Genomic DNA, 14584 nt, shown 5'->3' on the forward strand with positions numbered 1-14584 from the left:
TAAACAACCAACCCTTCCTTAATTTCTCGATAGCTAAGGTACGACCGTTAGCTATTTCTCTAACCCAAAAATAACCCTAGGTACGACCGTAGGATTTAATTTCTAGATTGCATTAATAATTAGAAAGGCCCAATCCTAACCAACAAACACGCTACGAGGGTTTGTTTAAATTAGATCATATGCTCCCCTGACATAAACCCAATTACGCCAGTTGCTACTGAGGTAGAGATAACGAACAATTACGGATTCAATTACCCCTATTTAGCAAAAATAGCCGATATGAATAATTAATTATTGCGCACTAATCAATCATACACAAGGCCATAGCAATTAAAATCAAGGAACATATAAATACCAATAAATGAAGAAAAATAATTAAAACAGATTCGATCTCACAGTAATTGTCGAACCAAATCGTCAGTTGTCCCCTTGACTAGAAAAGCTTAACCACGCCTCATGAGAAAATCTCCCCGTTGGGGAATATTGTCGAATACCTGGCGTGTGTCAGAGGCCAGTCTAAGGAAAGAAAGAAAAGAAACTAAAACTAAACTAAGACTAGAGATGTCTTTTGCTTCTGTACGTTGTCCCCTTTTAAAGAGCCAAAAGAAAGATAACTAAAAGCTATCTAGGTGGTCCCCACACATGTGGACAAAGCCTCCAAAATACTTCTTGTTCCAAGTCTCTTTACGTAGTTTTCTTTGAAGAGCCCAAATGACTTATAGCTTTGTGGTCCCCACCAATCCAAGGGCCCAAGGATTGAAGCCCTTAGAAGTCTCCATATTCTCCATAAAATCCCTCCTTTTTGGTAGTTTTCTGCTTCATTCCTGAAATTAAGTCATGGTACCAAATATAAGTAGATATCAGCAATTAACACAATATTTGTCAGGGATAGAAGGGGAAATCAATAATAAAATTACTAACAAATTATACCCTATCAACAAGAGTCCAAGAAATATCATAAACAAAATGTCATGCTCTCAAATGACGAAAATGGCAGTGTGTATACTTATGGTAAATAGTCCAAAACTTCTAATCATAATTTTGATTCTGCCGCAAGTAAAAGTGCAATGCATAAAGATGCTTTAATCTTGATTAATGAGGATGAGCACGAATGGACTAATGCAAAAGAGTGTCAGAAATTTGCACATGAAGATATTTTGATTTCTATTGATGATTATGGAGATGTGCCGAATGATGGACAAGAATCCAAGAAATTTGATAGTCAAAATCTCATGATTTCAAATAAAGAAAATGACAATGTGTGTACTAATGGTAAAGAGTCCAAAACCTCTGATAGCTGAAGTAAATGTCAAAAAATTCATAAAGACAAGAGTGATTGAAATATCTTGAAAAAACAATTTATTTTTTCATGAACCAAAAGATGTATCATGTATGTTTAGGTCTGCTATTTCAGGATTCTGAAGTTGATTGTGTATTTTGAGGTGGTATTTGCTTTTGAATACACTTGGATCCATTAGAATATGGTATTTGTATTTCGAGGTGGCATTTGCTTTTGGCATACACTTGGATTCGTTGGAAGATGGTATAAGGTGCTAGTGTAGTCTTTTAAATTCTTACAGTGGTTAATGATTAATTTTGTTTAGTAATTGTTTTCAATTTAGGGCCCTGGATATAGTGGGGATGACAAAAGTTCTTTTCATATTTAGTTCCCTACTTTCTTGAATTGAATTTACCATTTTTCCTTATTCCAATGAAAATAAAATGCTTACCCACAGAAACAAGCTTGGATTAATGCAACACCAAGTTGTTGGTGCTTTTCTTGTAGTGATGTGTATAATTTCGTAAGATAGAATAGTTTTACGCATCTTATAACCTGGTGTTTACTATCGTATTTTGAGGTAATTATACGTCCCACCTTTAGACTATTTTCATTGCATTTTTTGGTGATCCCTCAACAATACATTGTTACAAATAGGTCTCTCAACAAAAAAAAAAAAGCAATGTTTAAGGATTTCTGTCAAATTTAACCATTAACGTTGACGGAACGTGGGATAAAATTGACCGAACACTAAATATAGAACATGTTTTAAATATAACTTAAGAAGTATAATATACGACAAGTATAATACATGTTTTATAAGTTTATGTGAAAAGTACAAGGGAAAATCATCCAAAACGTCCATCACATTTTGTAAAATGACTTTTTTCGTCCCTCACTTTTAAAAGTATAATTTTATGTCCCTTACATATTCATATCGGTCAAATTTAATCCCTAACTAGGTTTTCGATCATTTTTTGGCCGGAATCCATCACGTGCAAGGCACGTGATCATTTTTGTAGGGTAAATTTGTCAAATTATATTTTACATAATCTGATCTATAGTCCTCCACATTTTATAAAATAAATTTTTTCGTCCCTCAAATTTTATAAAATGATTTTTTTCATCCCTCACATTTCACAAAATGAATTTCTCCATCCCTCACATTTCAAAAAATGAATTTTTCATTTCTCACTAATTATGTGTGTGAATACATTTTTTTTAAATACATGTATATGTCTATTTGATTTTGTTTAATAATAATAGCATAAAGACATGTATGTAATTGGGCCCAACTTGTGAGATATCTTTTCTTTTTGTATGATTATGACTAATATTTACCAATAGAACCCTAATTTGCATATTTTTATTGTATTTTGACCGAAAATAGCTTTATTGGCCAACTTGACAATGAATGCAAGATTTTTTACTAGCTAATACCAGATGAAATCAAATGATCACGTATAATATATGGTATTCATATTGTTAAGTGAAATCAAATAGACACATACATGTGTTTATGCTATTCGTATTATTAAGCAAAATCAAATAGACATATACATATGTTTAAAAAAAATGTATTCACACACATAATTAGTGAGAAATGAAAAATTCATTTTTTGAAATGTGAAGGAGGGAGAAATTCATTTGAGGGATGGAGAAATTCATTTTGTGAAATGTGAGGGATGAAAAAATCATTTTATAAAATGTGAGGGACGAAAAAATTTGTTTTATAAAATGTGGGAGACTATAGATCAGATTATGCAAAATATAATTTGACAAATTTACCCCTAAAAAATGATCACGTGCCTTGCATGTGATAGATTCCTACCAAAAATGAACAGAAATCTAGTTAGGGATTAAATTTGACCGATATGAATATGTAAGGGACATAAAATTATACTTTTAAAAGTGAGCGACGAAAAAAGTCATTTTGTAAAATGTGAGGGACGTTTTAAACGATTTTCCCAAAGTACAACTATATTTTAGAGTATTTTTAAAATGAACGAAACAAAGAAATTCGTTTGAACTGCTTTTTTTGGTGTATTATATGAATACAATACGAGTACTTAACCTGTGTTTCATCCTTATGGCAACTAAGTAAACAAAAGGGTTAATTCCACTTTGTCCCCCCAAACTTTGGACGATCATCCACTTCATTCCCTAAACTTCAAAATGGGACACTTAAGTCCCTAAACTTATAAATACCTCCCACTTAAGTTCCTAAACTTATAAAATGGGACACTTAAATCCCTAAACTCTTATAAAATGGGACACTTTGACCACCAACGGCATTCAGAATTTGTTAACAATTTTCCTTAAGTGGGAGGTATTTATAAGTTTAGGGGCTTAAGTGTCCCATTTTGAAGTTTAGGGACTGAAGTGGGTAATCGTCCAAAGTTTGGGGGGACAAAGTGGTATTAACCCTAAACAAAATGCAAGATGCAATTTAGCCAATGCAATTCATACATAGATTCATCACAAGAAAATTTTAGCAGGCTCCGTTTAGGCTCCACTTTGAAGTAAGCCCACCCACTAGATACAAGCAGCCCACAACTTCCAGTGAGCCCCTCTAATTAGTTGCGTGCCCTAATTGCAACCCTATAAAATAAACTTGCCCTCTTCCAAATCAATGGAAAACCGCAGGGCGGCCGCAGCATCGGAGGATATCCACACAAAACCCTAAATTTCCGTCGGCTTCAAGTGGTCAGAGAAAAAAGAATATCTTCTATTTGTGTTTTCTGTTTCATTAATTCTTGATTTTTTATTCTTCTGATTTCTTCTCGTCAATTTGATCATCAGAAAAAGATGTCGGTCTCAGAACTCGCCTGCACCTACGCTTGTCTGGCCCTCCACGACGATGGCATCCCTGTCACTGTAACCTTTTTTGCTTTTGTTCATTCGCCATTTTTTTGGTTTGTTTTCGGAATTATTATTCTTTTTTGCTTTATATTCATTCCTAGTCCAATTTTTACAGGCAGAGAAGATTGCTACATTGGTGAAGGCTGCTAATGTGACCGTGGAATCCTACTGGCCTAGCCTCTTTGCCAAGCTCTGCGAGAAGAGGAACATCGAAGATCTTATCGTCAACGTTGGCTGTGGCGGTGGCGCTGCCGTTGCTGTTGCTGCTCCTGGTGCCGGCGCTGGTTCAGCTCCGGCCGCTGCTGCTGCCCCTGCCGCTGAGGAGAAGAAGGTACTTTTATTATACCTTTGTCTATTCCTTTTTTGTATTGTTAGTTGCCTATGAATATTTAAATTTACCAAATATGTTTACAGTATTACTTCATTTGGATAGCAAAATTTTGCGATACTAAATGGGATGATTGCTTCTTTTTTTTTCAGGAGGAGCCCAAGGAGGAGAGTGATGAAGATATGGGATTCAGCTTGTTTGATTAGGCGTTTGTCAATCTTATTCTCTTATAAATGTACTAGGAAGGTCTTTCAGTTCGTTGAAATTTTTGGGTATAGCATTATGTTACTAGAAGGCGTTATGATTTTCTTTTACAATGTAGTTTACTGAATGGATAACTATGATGCAAACGTGTTCTAGATTTTTATCCATTAAGCAGTTTTGTTGCGTTTATATTTGGGGATGGTTTTCTTTGTTAAACTCGTGGTTTTAGGCAGTGAAGCATGTTTGTTGCTAATTGCTTAGAGTCTTATTATGCATAAAATTCAACTTATTTCCTCCCACCAGCATGTCCTTAAAAAACTGATGCTTCTTCTTAACTTTTTATGTTATTGAGATACACTATCAAATTATGCATAATGTTGTCTTCTTTTGCTTAGACAAGTCTACCAGGTGATTCTGTCGGTTTGGTTGATTTTTAATTGTTCAGCAAACATACTAAGTTGATGCGACCACCTGACTTTTGATCTTTACAACTTTAATTTCAGTTTTGTATACTTCCCAATATCCCCTGGTTGTTGGAAACATTAGTGATTGATGGTGGTTTGGCTTGAGCTTTTAAGGGATGGGGTTTCTTGAGGATGCAGTTTGGTTTCTTTTTTTTTTTATAATATAACTAGGGTGATTTTTCCAGCTACGTGGAAGTTCTTGGGTGGCAACCATTGTTTAGTCAAGATCTTTTTCTTGATAAGATGCCTTCACTTACCTAATTAAATGATTTGACTGCTGCAAACCTAAGCAACAAGGCATCATCAAGGTCTTGTGGCCCTTGAAACTTCCCTGAGTTAAATGAGATGATTAGTAGATATGTTTTTCATTAAGAAACAATGAGATGATCTCCAGTTCGCCACCTGTGAATGTGGCATTTATATGCAAATCCTGGGTCGTGTGATGATTGTGATGGATTCTCTTGAACGTTTTGTGTCATGATCCATACTTGTATCAAGGTTTTTGGATCATTATTTGTGTTGTATCTCGGAAGGAAATCTGGCATGAGGTTGCAGGGTACTGCCAGATAATGTTGGCCTCTTCATGCATAGGGCCATTACTTCTTGATGGGCGATTTCTGCTGAGCATGGTGTAGGACTGCTTTATTCATTAAAAACCCTCAAGTGCTGGCTTAAGGTTTTGCTGTAGCACAGGCAAACTGTGGTTTGTTTGGAAAATTTCTTGTTCTACAGTCGTACGAGACTTTGAAGTTGCCAAACAGGACAATAGTTGTAGTAGCTTCCGAGTTGGAAGCATCCTGTTTGGATTGTAAATTATTTGAGATATTTTTACTGTAGCACTTTTTGTGATGTGATGTATATGAGATAAAAATGTAATTTGAAAGATAAAAAGGTGTGTTGGAAATTGTAATGATGATGTAAACAAATAAATTTTGGCAAATAATGATCAATCCAAACAAACCCAATTGTATCCTCCGATCCTCGGGTTTTAGGGTTTTGGGTAATGTTACGACGTAAGTGTTCTTTACTTGTTAGCAACTAGATTGGAACGTGATTTAGATGTCCATTTGGAGCAAGTGTTCTTTACTTGTTAGCAACTAGACTGAAACGTGATTTCGATGTCCATATCGTTTGGAGAAATGGAAAGTTCGCACGGATCTTCTTATCTCTATAGGCCTGCCTTGGGCGAGGGGGGAACAAAATCTCAAGTGCAGAATCCTCAAATTTGGATATATGGGGAGTCTTCTTGTTGAGAGAGACAATTTCAGAATCCAATTTTAAACAAGTTTACTTGTTGGGATTATCCATGGCAGCCTTCTTCTTGTGGATCAGTGGACAAGTGCTGAATCATATGTACCTCAAGCTACTGCCAATTTGTAGGAAAATGCAAAAATAAATCAATGTAAACGGATATATTTAACCCATCGTTCCTTGTGTATTTCGGCCGAGGAGGCCTAATCTGTCTTAAAGTCACTTCCATCCTTTCTAATGGTCCTTCACTAGAATACTGCACTAAGTAATTCAACACTTAGAGTGAATAACCACCGGGACTTGTTCTCCCATGGGAGGGGAGGGTTCAATTCAACCCATGGGACTTCTCCACTTGGGTAATGTGGATACCTGCATGTGTATATATATCCCCTTCACTGCAATGTTCTGTTTGTTTTTCAACCTATAAAATTATGATAATCATCTACGAGTAAATCGGTAGGATCTAGCTGACAGTCATACCATCTCGAGATAGTTTTTGATTATTTTAAAAAGGATAATACTAAAGGAAATAGTGCACTTTTCGTGTTTAATATTAGAAAAGACGATTAAAAAAAAGTTAAAAAGAGGAAAGTCAAGTAAATCTTAGTACTTATTATAGGATGGATTTACGTTGACTAGAGAAGGATTAAGATGTATCTATTTTGTTATCAATCAAGGTAAACTTGTTCATGTTATTTCCACAAGAGAAATTCTAATGTCACTATAATATTTGACAATGTCAAGACTCTGCCTAATCTATATGTCAAGGCTTGAGGTTACCCTGTCCTTTTTGAAGGATAAGCAGCCACCATAAGTTTTTAGATCTCCATAAGCTTTCCCTCTAGATTATCAAAGCAAATATGTCCACATTATTGAACAAAAGACCAACTGACAGAGAGTGACTCCCCTAGGCTGATGGAATGACAAATAAACACATTATTGACTCTAAGATAAGAGTAGTAATTTCCTTAGTTCCAGAGAATAACCAATAGTTGTTTTTGACTTCCTGAATTCAAATACATGAAAATTATTTTCCAAGAAACGACAATAATCAAAATTAGTCTGTGGATATGGATATAATCCATATGAATTCTCCACCGGAAAGAATAAACAAAAAATTGTCATAATTCATATCGACTAAGGTATATGGTACAATTTAGATGGTTTCAGGTTCTTTGTAACATTGAAATAATTCAATGTCCGAATCCACTTCTCTTGAGTCTTCAAAAGGTGAACTGCAATAGTGTCCGGCCATAGCTCGTGAGTGCACCTTGTGGGAGGCTCGGGAAAGTTGTACATAGACCATTTAGCATTGTACCTATTTTTAGCGCGATGACCATCTCTAAGCCACTCTCCAAAAACCTTATCTTCCGGCCCTTCAAGATGCTTCAATGGAATATCAGACTCCTTAATCCACTCTACAATATCCCAAGAAACTAAATACCCCATTCCAGACATGTAATGGACAAAAGGGTCCATACTTGGGCATGGAATAACATAACCATAGTACAGGTCTTCCCTAGGCAATGGCCTCAAAGACTCAACCAAATTTTCTAACCTAAAATACGAATCATCATCTGCTTTCATCACATAATGGTATGGTGGAAATGGTCCATCTGTATTGTTCAGCATCTCTGGTAAGCTTGAAAAATAGGTATAGGTCTTACCCTGGTTCATATTCTCCCTGCAGTTGAGGATGATTATATCGTTGTAACGCATAATTTCTAGTGCCACGAGAACCTTTTGATCTTCCTTTGTGAGGTTGCAGAATACAAATTTCACGTCAACTTTTGCATTCTGAGGTGATTGTATGCCGTAGACTAGCCGTAGGAAGTGTCTTTTGTGGTAGTGATCAGGAAGTGTTGGGATTCCTATCAGTATTCTAACGTCATCGGTGGATGATGAATTGGAGGTGGAGGATGAATTAGCTGCAAGAAAATTTTCTTCGGATGAATAATGGGGTGCGCGTGAAAATGCACATCTACCAAATCTTAAAAAACTATCGAATCTAACTTCGTTTATTGATGCTAGAATACAAAGAAAAACTATGAAGAAGAAGGAAGTTACGATGAAACGCTGGCCATTTGATGATCTGCTTGGCTTCATCGTATCGGCATGAATGGTGGACATAGAAAGGAGATGGTGGAGAGCTGAGGATGCAGAAATGGGCATTGGAAAATGGCTTTGAAGACAGTGATTTGCGAGAGGTTTCGTCAATGTAAAGCTTTGGGTTGGCAATGTCGTGCATTTCAGTTCACAATTTAGACTTTCCATCCTTGAAGGAAGGAAGGTGTATTAAAAAGAGAATTAAGAGAGTAAAAATACCATTTTGCCCAAACCATGAACACCTAACTAATTAATTGATGGCGGGCTTTGTGATTTTAAACGTCAGATGGCCTGAAGAAACTGACCTTTTTAACTCTTGAAATTAAGTATGACGGTGGCTTCGCAACATAATGGTAAAGGACACAGTACTTTTAACTAGATGAAGATCCATAAACTCCCACAAGAGCAATTAGTTGGATTGATGGATTCTTATTACATTCATCTCGAATTACATTATTGATTCTTCTGCCCTTTTATGTTTTAATAGTTCACATTATGCGACTTTTTTTTTTTTTTAATGCAATTGATATACGTAATAGTGAAACACCGACTACTCAAAATCTGGAACGGATAACGATTTTGATACATCATTTATGCATGGCTTCACAGAATTACTCAAAATCTTTAACATGACCGACATCTCGCTTATTCTTTGACAAAGCATGCTTTCTTGCTTTGAGGGCTTTATGGTCTTTTCGAGAACAACGTACAGCCTTCCTTCCTATATATGAAATGAAACATGGAGCTGGTCAATTAGAATGGTTATTCAATTCTATTCTATGCAGAAAGGCAGAAAAAGGGAGAGTGGAATTGAGCCTAACGTCAACTCCACTCTATCCCGTGATGATTTGGTCAACAATTTATGATTAGGTATTTTAGCATGAACCCAATAGAGGAACCTTGAACATGGCATACTTAGGGTTACGTCAATTTCTGCACGCTTAGTGTTAAAGCCATTGACTTGACAAAAAAACACTCACTACTTTTCTTCCGATTGATCCAAGATGTATGGTGTACTAATACACATCGGTGTTCACAATTCGAGTATTAATACTTCGGAAGGCATGCATTTTAAAACCAGGCATATATGTATTAAGCTACCATGCGCGCATCTTTGTTTTGCTTTTAATGACAACTAGACTTGATTATGAACCCAATTTTTTCTTCTTTTTCTTTTTGATTGATACTAGAGGTGTCAAAATTGGTGACTTGGGCGGGTTTGGGTTGGGTAAAATGGGTAATGGGTATAAGTGAGTCAACTCATTTATACCCATTTAATTAGATGAGTGTATAAATGGATAAGTCAAAAAATGAATTGGGTAATCCAATTACCCATTTATTTTAATTTTTTGTAAACTCATTTAAATTCATTTTTGCAAACTAAGTTATCAATTTATACCACTCTTTGTACCCATTATTAGTTTTAAATATTTACTTATAATGTTCAATAAACTTAATTCTCCAATTTTTCTTCATTTATACTCTGTCACAAAATTACTTATTATTTAATAATTGAATAATAAGAATATAAAAATTTGAACTAAGTACTATAAAAATTAATATAAAAACTTAATCCAAAAATTTTGAACCCCTAACATTTTTTTCATATATAAATATAAATTTTCATTTTATAAAGATAAGAAAATAGGCTAAAATTTATTATAAATTGGTAATGCTAAAAAATGAGCAAGTTAACAAACTAAGAGAAAATAAAATAATAAGATAAAACCAACAAATAATAATAATAATAATGAAACAAAAGTGGTTAACATCATGACAAAATGAAAAATTTTGAAAAAAAAAGGTGGGGGAAAAGAAGAGACTTGGGGGGAAGAGAATTCTAAATGGGTTTAATGGGTTACCCAATAATACCCATTTATTAAATGAGTATTATTGGGTAACCCATTTATACCTATATACAAAAATTTAAGATACCCATACCCATCTATTCATGGGCGGGTATGGGTAAATTTAGTTAAGTGGGTTGATTTGCCACCTCTAATTGATACATATGTTGCTGATTGGCAGTTGCGATTTAAAAATTCAAAACCGGATATAGAGAAGCACGGAACGAGTTTCTATTGCTAATTGAGTATCGAAAATTGATAGGGACTTTGACGAAGACGCGAGACGCCGGTGCCTAAACTGGATGAACAAGGCAACCTAAAGTATTTTGACTGAAAAGATTTAGGAGGAGGCCTTTGAAGCAGAAGAACTCTAATTCTTGGAGTTTTAAGTATAAAAAACCAAATTTATATATAAGAAAACTACTGGAAACTAAACCGAACGAAACTCCTCCAATTGGTTTCATGCAAATTTCTAGGTTTGGTTTGGTTCATTCTTATCAACAAAAACTTTTTCTGAAATTGGAGCGTTAAATGGACGCTCTCTAATGGGCCCAAAAATACCAGCTTTGAACTTTCTTCTATAGAGCACAACGCCGCCATGGCTGTTGTTTTCGGATTTTTAGTAAATTTTCTTTTGTCTGCTAAAAACCCACAATCCTACTGAACTTCGGGTGCTCATGTCAATTTCATATCCTCCAGTTGACTTCAAAAATTAATTTTCGATTCAGGGAACGTACTTGGCAATCAAACCAAAACATTATTGGTAATTTAATCGAGATCTTAAGTAATTAATTATGCGGTTTACATCCTATAAACAGATATCCAGTATGACATTAATAATCTATTCGATTATTTTAGCACTTTGATCATCAACTATTCGATTTGCATGCAAAAGCCTTTTGCTTGTACTTGCGTACAATGTACAAGCTATAGAAATGGAGTAGTACGTACTAATATATTAGCACTTCCAAGTTCCAAATTCCTTCTCGGATAATGGGATTGATAAACCAAATAATATGAAGTAGAAATAATACATTAATATGTCTAACACATTTTAGAGCCCAAGTAACTATCTCAATACATTTGAGTTCAGTGATATCATAAACCACGTGACCAATCCCTAAACATCATAAGTGGGATAGGGAGAACCGACCCATTCAATTGATCTCCAGTACTTGTAAGGTTTTATGAGGATTTATAAGGTTAAACATACCAAGGTATATAAGTCGGACCATCCAAGAATTTAGTTACGTCCATAGTTAATAAGCCGTACAAGTTTTTATGCAATTTCTTTTCGAGTACGAGGACCCGTTTGGAAGATAAGTTTTTTGGATGTTTGTCTAAAACTTTACTGTACCTTACTGTAGAAATTTTTTAAAAAATTTTTGAAGTGCGTGTTTTTTTTTTTTTTTGAATATTTTGAAATGTATAGTCAAAAGACTTTTGTGTTTGGATTGCATTTTCCGTGATTTTTCATGGAAAAATTACTGTAGTGATTTGATGTATGTGAGGGAAAAAGGTAATAGGAAAATGTGATCACGGAAAACGACGTAATTTTTTGACGGAAACCGGCAATCCAAACAAGGCCTTTGGCTTCCAAGTTTTTATGCAATTTCTTTTCGAGTACTCATCCATGAGTTTGTCTTCTCAAATCTGAAACAGTAGCGTAATTCGTAGCTTTCATCGTCAGCCCCGAATTCCATAGCGCAAAAGCTAAAACTTGGAAGCCAAGTCTTTTGACTTGTTGTAATAGCAAATCGCTGCGATTAAGTAACTGGATTCAAGCACGTAGCCCGCCGTCTATTTTTGCTAATCTTGACGGGTTCTCTTCTGTGGATGGGATTTGGGGGTTTGATCAACACAAAATGCTTTTCATGACCCCAGAAACTAGTCCTAATAAACACTCTAATGAGTGCGTATTTAGTTCTGTTTTAATTTTAAGCTGGTTGTGCTAGATTAAGTTGATGATAATAATAATATATGTTCCAATGAGAATATATATATATATATATATATCTATACTTTTGTGTATACTGTTGCTTTAGCAAATCACAAGAAAGGTTCTTTTTTCTTCCTTTTGATCCAATGGAAAAGTAAACCCAGATGGTCCCTTCCCTAGACAGAATCTTTTCTTTTTTGACCGAGGCAAGAGACACTAGTACTTTTACCGACAAATTAAGGTTGTGTTTGGATTGCATTTTTCATGAAAAAATTACTGTAGCGATTTGATGTATGTGAGGGAAAAAGGTAATAGGGAAATGTGATCACGGAAAACGACGTAATTTTTTTACGGAAAACAGCAATCCAAGCAAGGCCTAAGGAAGTGGAGAAGAATTAAATTCTATGCAAATTATTTATGGATGTGGGATGTTTTGCTCCCCCCCTGGGATCACCAGAGTCACTAACATAAAATTTTTCTAAGAAAAAGAAGAAAAGAGTAATAAGAAATACAAATTGGCAGATGTGGAAATTATTAAGTTATAGAAATATAATTAATTCGTGCATGTCAAGCTTCCCCCAGTTAGCGTGTGATGACGAATTGATTTTCAGCCATAACTGCTGGAACTGTGGAATTAATACCGAAATAATAATAATATTTAAGGACAGATCATCTAATTGTTAAAACCGGCTTCCTACCAGGTTCATGCCTTCTAAACATTTTTACACTTTTAGAGAACAAAATCAATGAAAATTCTGAAAATTTGACTTGACTAAGCCCTATACAACTCATCATTTCTTTTAATGTATATGTATATATATATTTTTTTTTTTCATCTCCCTTTACAACTCATCTCACATTATTATATTTCGAAGAAACTACCAAAATTAATTAAAAAAAAATGCAGCCAATAATAACAACGCCTATGTTCAACATGTGATGATTACCAATCCTAAACTACAAGAAGTAAAATTGTTCACTTCAATAGATTCCATGAATTTGAAGGAATGGATAAAAATTATCTCAATATAATGTCACGCAGACAATTTTTACTACAGCAACACTAAGCCATGAATTTTGATCAAGTAGTAATAAAGAATTGATCAACCTATGACCAGAGCCGTTATTCTCACTCGCCAATAGACACAATAGTTGTCATGGAGCTAACGCGGTATTCCTTTTCCCCACGCTTCTTCATGTCAGCCTACCCAGCAATTTCTTGTCTTCCTTCGTACTACAATTCACTCTCACAAATTGCTTCCCTCTTCTCTATGTATGTATATATATATATAGACATGCTTGGTACTTCAATCTAAGACCCCACTCATTCTACAAATATCAGCCGGCACAACAAGTTGAAGAACTTCATCAAGCTTCAAGACCCCACTAGCTGGATAGTTTAATCTTCTATTATATCTATCTGCTTCAATAGTTGCATCACATCCATTTTTATTCTTTCAATTATTAAGCATGAGCAAAGAAAAGTGGTCCCTGTTAGGCCGCCTAAGGGGGGCAGTGAAGAAGATCAGATTCTTGTTGAATTTCAATGTTAACAGATGGAAACTTGCTTCAATCATCGGTGCTTCACCGGTCAAAAGGCGGTTGAGCTTCAATGATCGGCCTGGCTTGAGGGCATGTATTGATCATGATTCAGATTCTATTGATTCAGGCTCGGCTAGAGAAAGATCCCTTCAGAGAACTATAAGCTGTCCATCTGATGAAGACGATATTGACAAGAGAGCTGAGATGTTTATTGCCAACTTTTACCGGCAGCTTAAGATAGAAAGACAGATTTCCCTGGAGCTACGTTATGCTAGGGCTGACGGCTTTGATTCAGCATCTCCATGATAAGGAGGTTTAAGGGTTTGATTCTTTTGCTGCTGAATGTATAGAAGAAAGATTCTTGTTTATATGCCCTTCAATTTGATGAAAAAGGGGTATGGAATTTTGATTGATCTTCATTCTTCAGTGCAGACTGCAGAGCAGTATTCTGTAATGGAGGATAATGTACAAAGTTTTGGCTGCTTAAATTGATCTTGGTTGATCAAAGTTAAGTTCTTTTTTAATGGAGTCTTGAGTTTTAGGGAAGGATCTCCATTGCAAGTCAAGCAATTCATGGAAGTCATATGAAGAACACCATCTTGGTATCTTATGGTTTTCTGGCACTATATTTTTGGTTTAATTTTTTTCCGTGTGGATATTTTGTACATTTGATGTAAGTTTTGATTCCTTCTTTTATTTTTTGAATAATTGTTCCCTATCATTGCATAAGAAGGCAAAAAAAAATTGGGTTTGTAATACACT

At 35.1% G+C, this 14584-nt stretch overlaps 3 protein-coding genes across 3 annotated transcripts; 2 read left to right on the plus strand and 1 right to left on the minus strand.

Moving 5' to 3' along the window:
* Positions 1–3878: 3878 nt before the first annotated feature.
* Positions 3879–4926, plus strand: LOC113774618 (60S acidic ribosomal protein P1-like). Its single transcript, XM_027319188.1, has 4 exons — positions 3879–3985; positions 4082–4156; positions 4257–4472; positions 4622–4926. The coding sequence occupies exons 2-4, from the start codon at positions 4088–4090 to the stop codon at positions 4673–4675; spliced, it is 339 nt and encodes a 112-aa protein (XP_027174989.1). The 5' UTR covers positions 3879–3985; positions 4082–4087; the 3' UTR covers positions 4676–4926.
* A 2599-nt stretch (positions 4927–7525) lies between these two features.
* LOC113773306 (hydroxyproline O-galactosyltransferase GALT3) lies at positions 7526–8494 on the minus strand. The gene has a single exon (XM_027317918.1). The coding sequence runs from the start codon at positions 8492–8494 to the stop codon at positions 7526–7528; it is 969 nt and encodes a 322-aa protein (XP_027173719.1).
* Positions 8495–13608: 5114 nt separating this feature from the next.
* On the plus strand, positions 13609–14584 carry LOC113776050. The gene has a single exon (XM_027321119.1). It carries the CDS (start codon positions 13751–13753, stop codon positions 14126–14128), a length of 378 nt encoding a protein of 125 aa, XP_027176920.1. The 5' UTR covers positions 13609–13750; the 3' UTR covers positions 14129–14584.

Source organism: Coffea eugenioides, chromosome 6, assembly GCF_003713205.1.
Source record: "Coffea eugenioides isolate CCC68of chromosome 6, Ceug_1.0, whole genome shotgun sequence".
Classification (NCBI taxonomy): domain Eukaryota; kingdom Viridiplantae; phylum Streptophyta; class Magnoliopsida; order Gentianales; family Rubiaceae; genus Coffea; species Coffea eugenioides.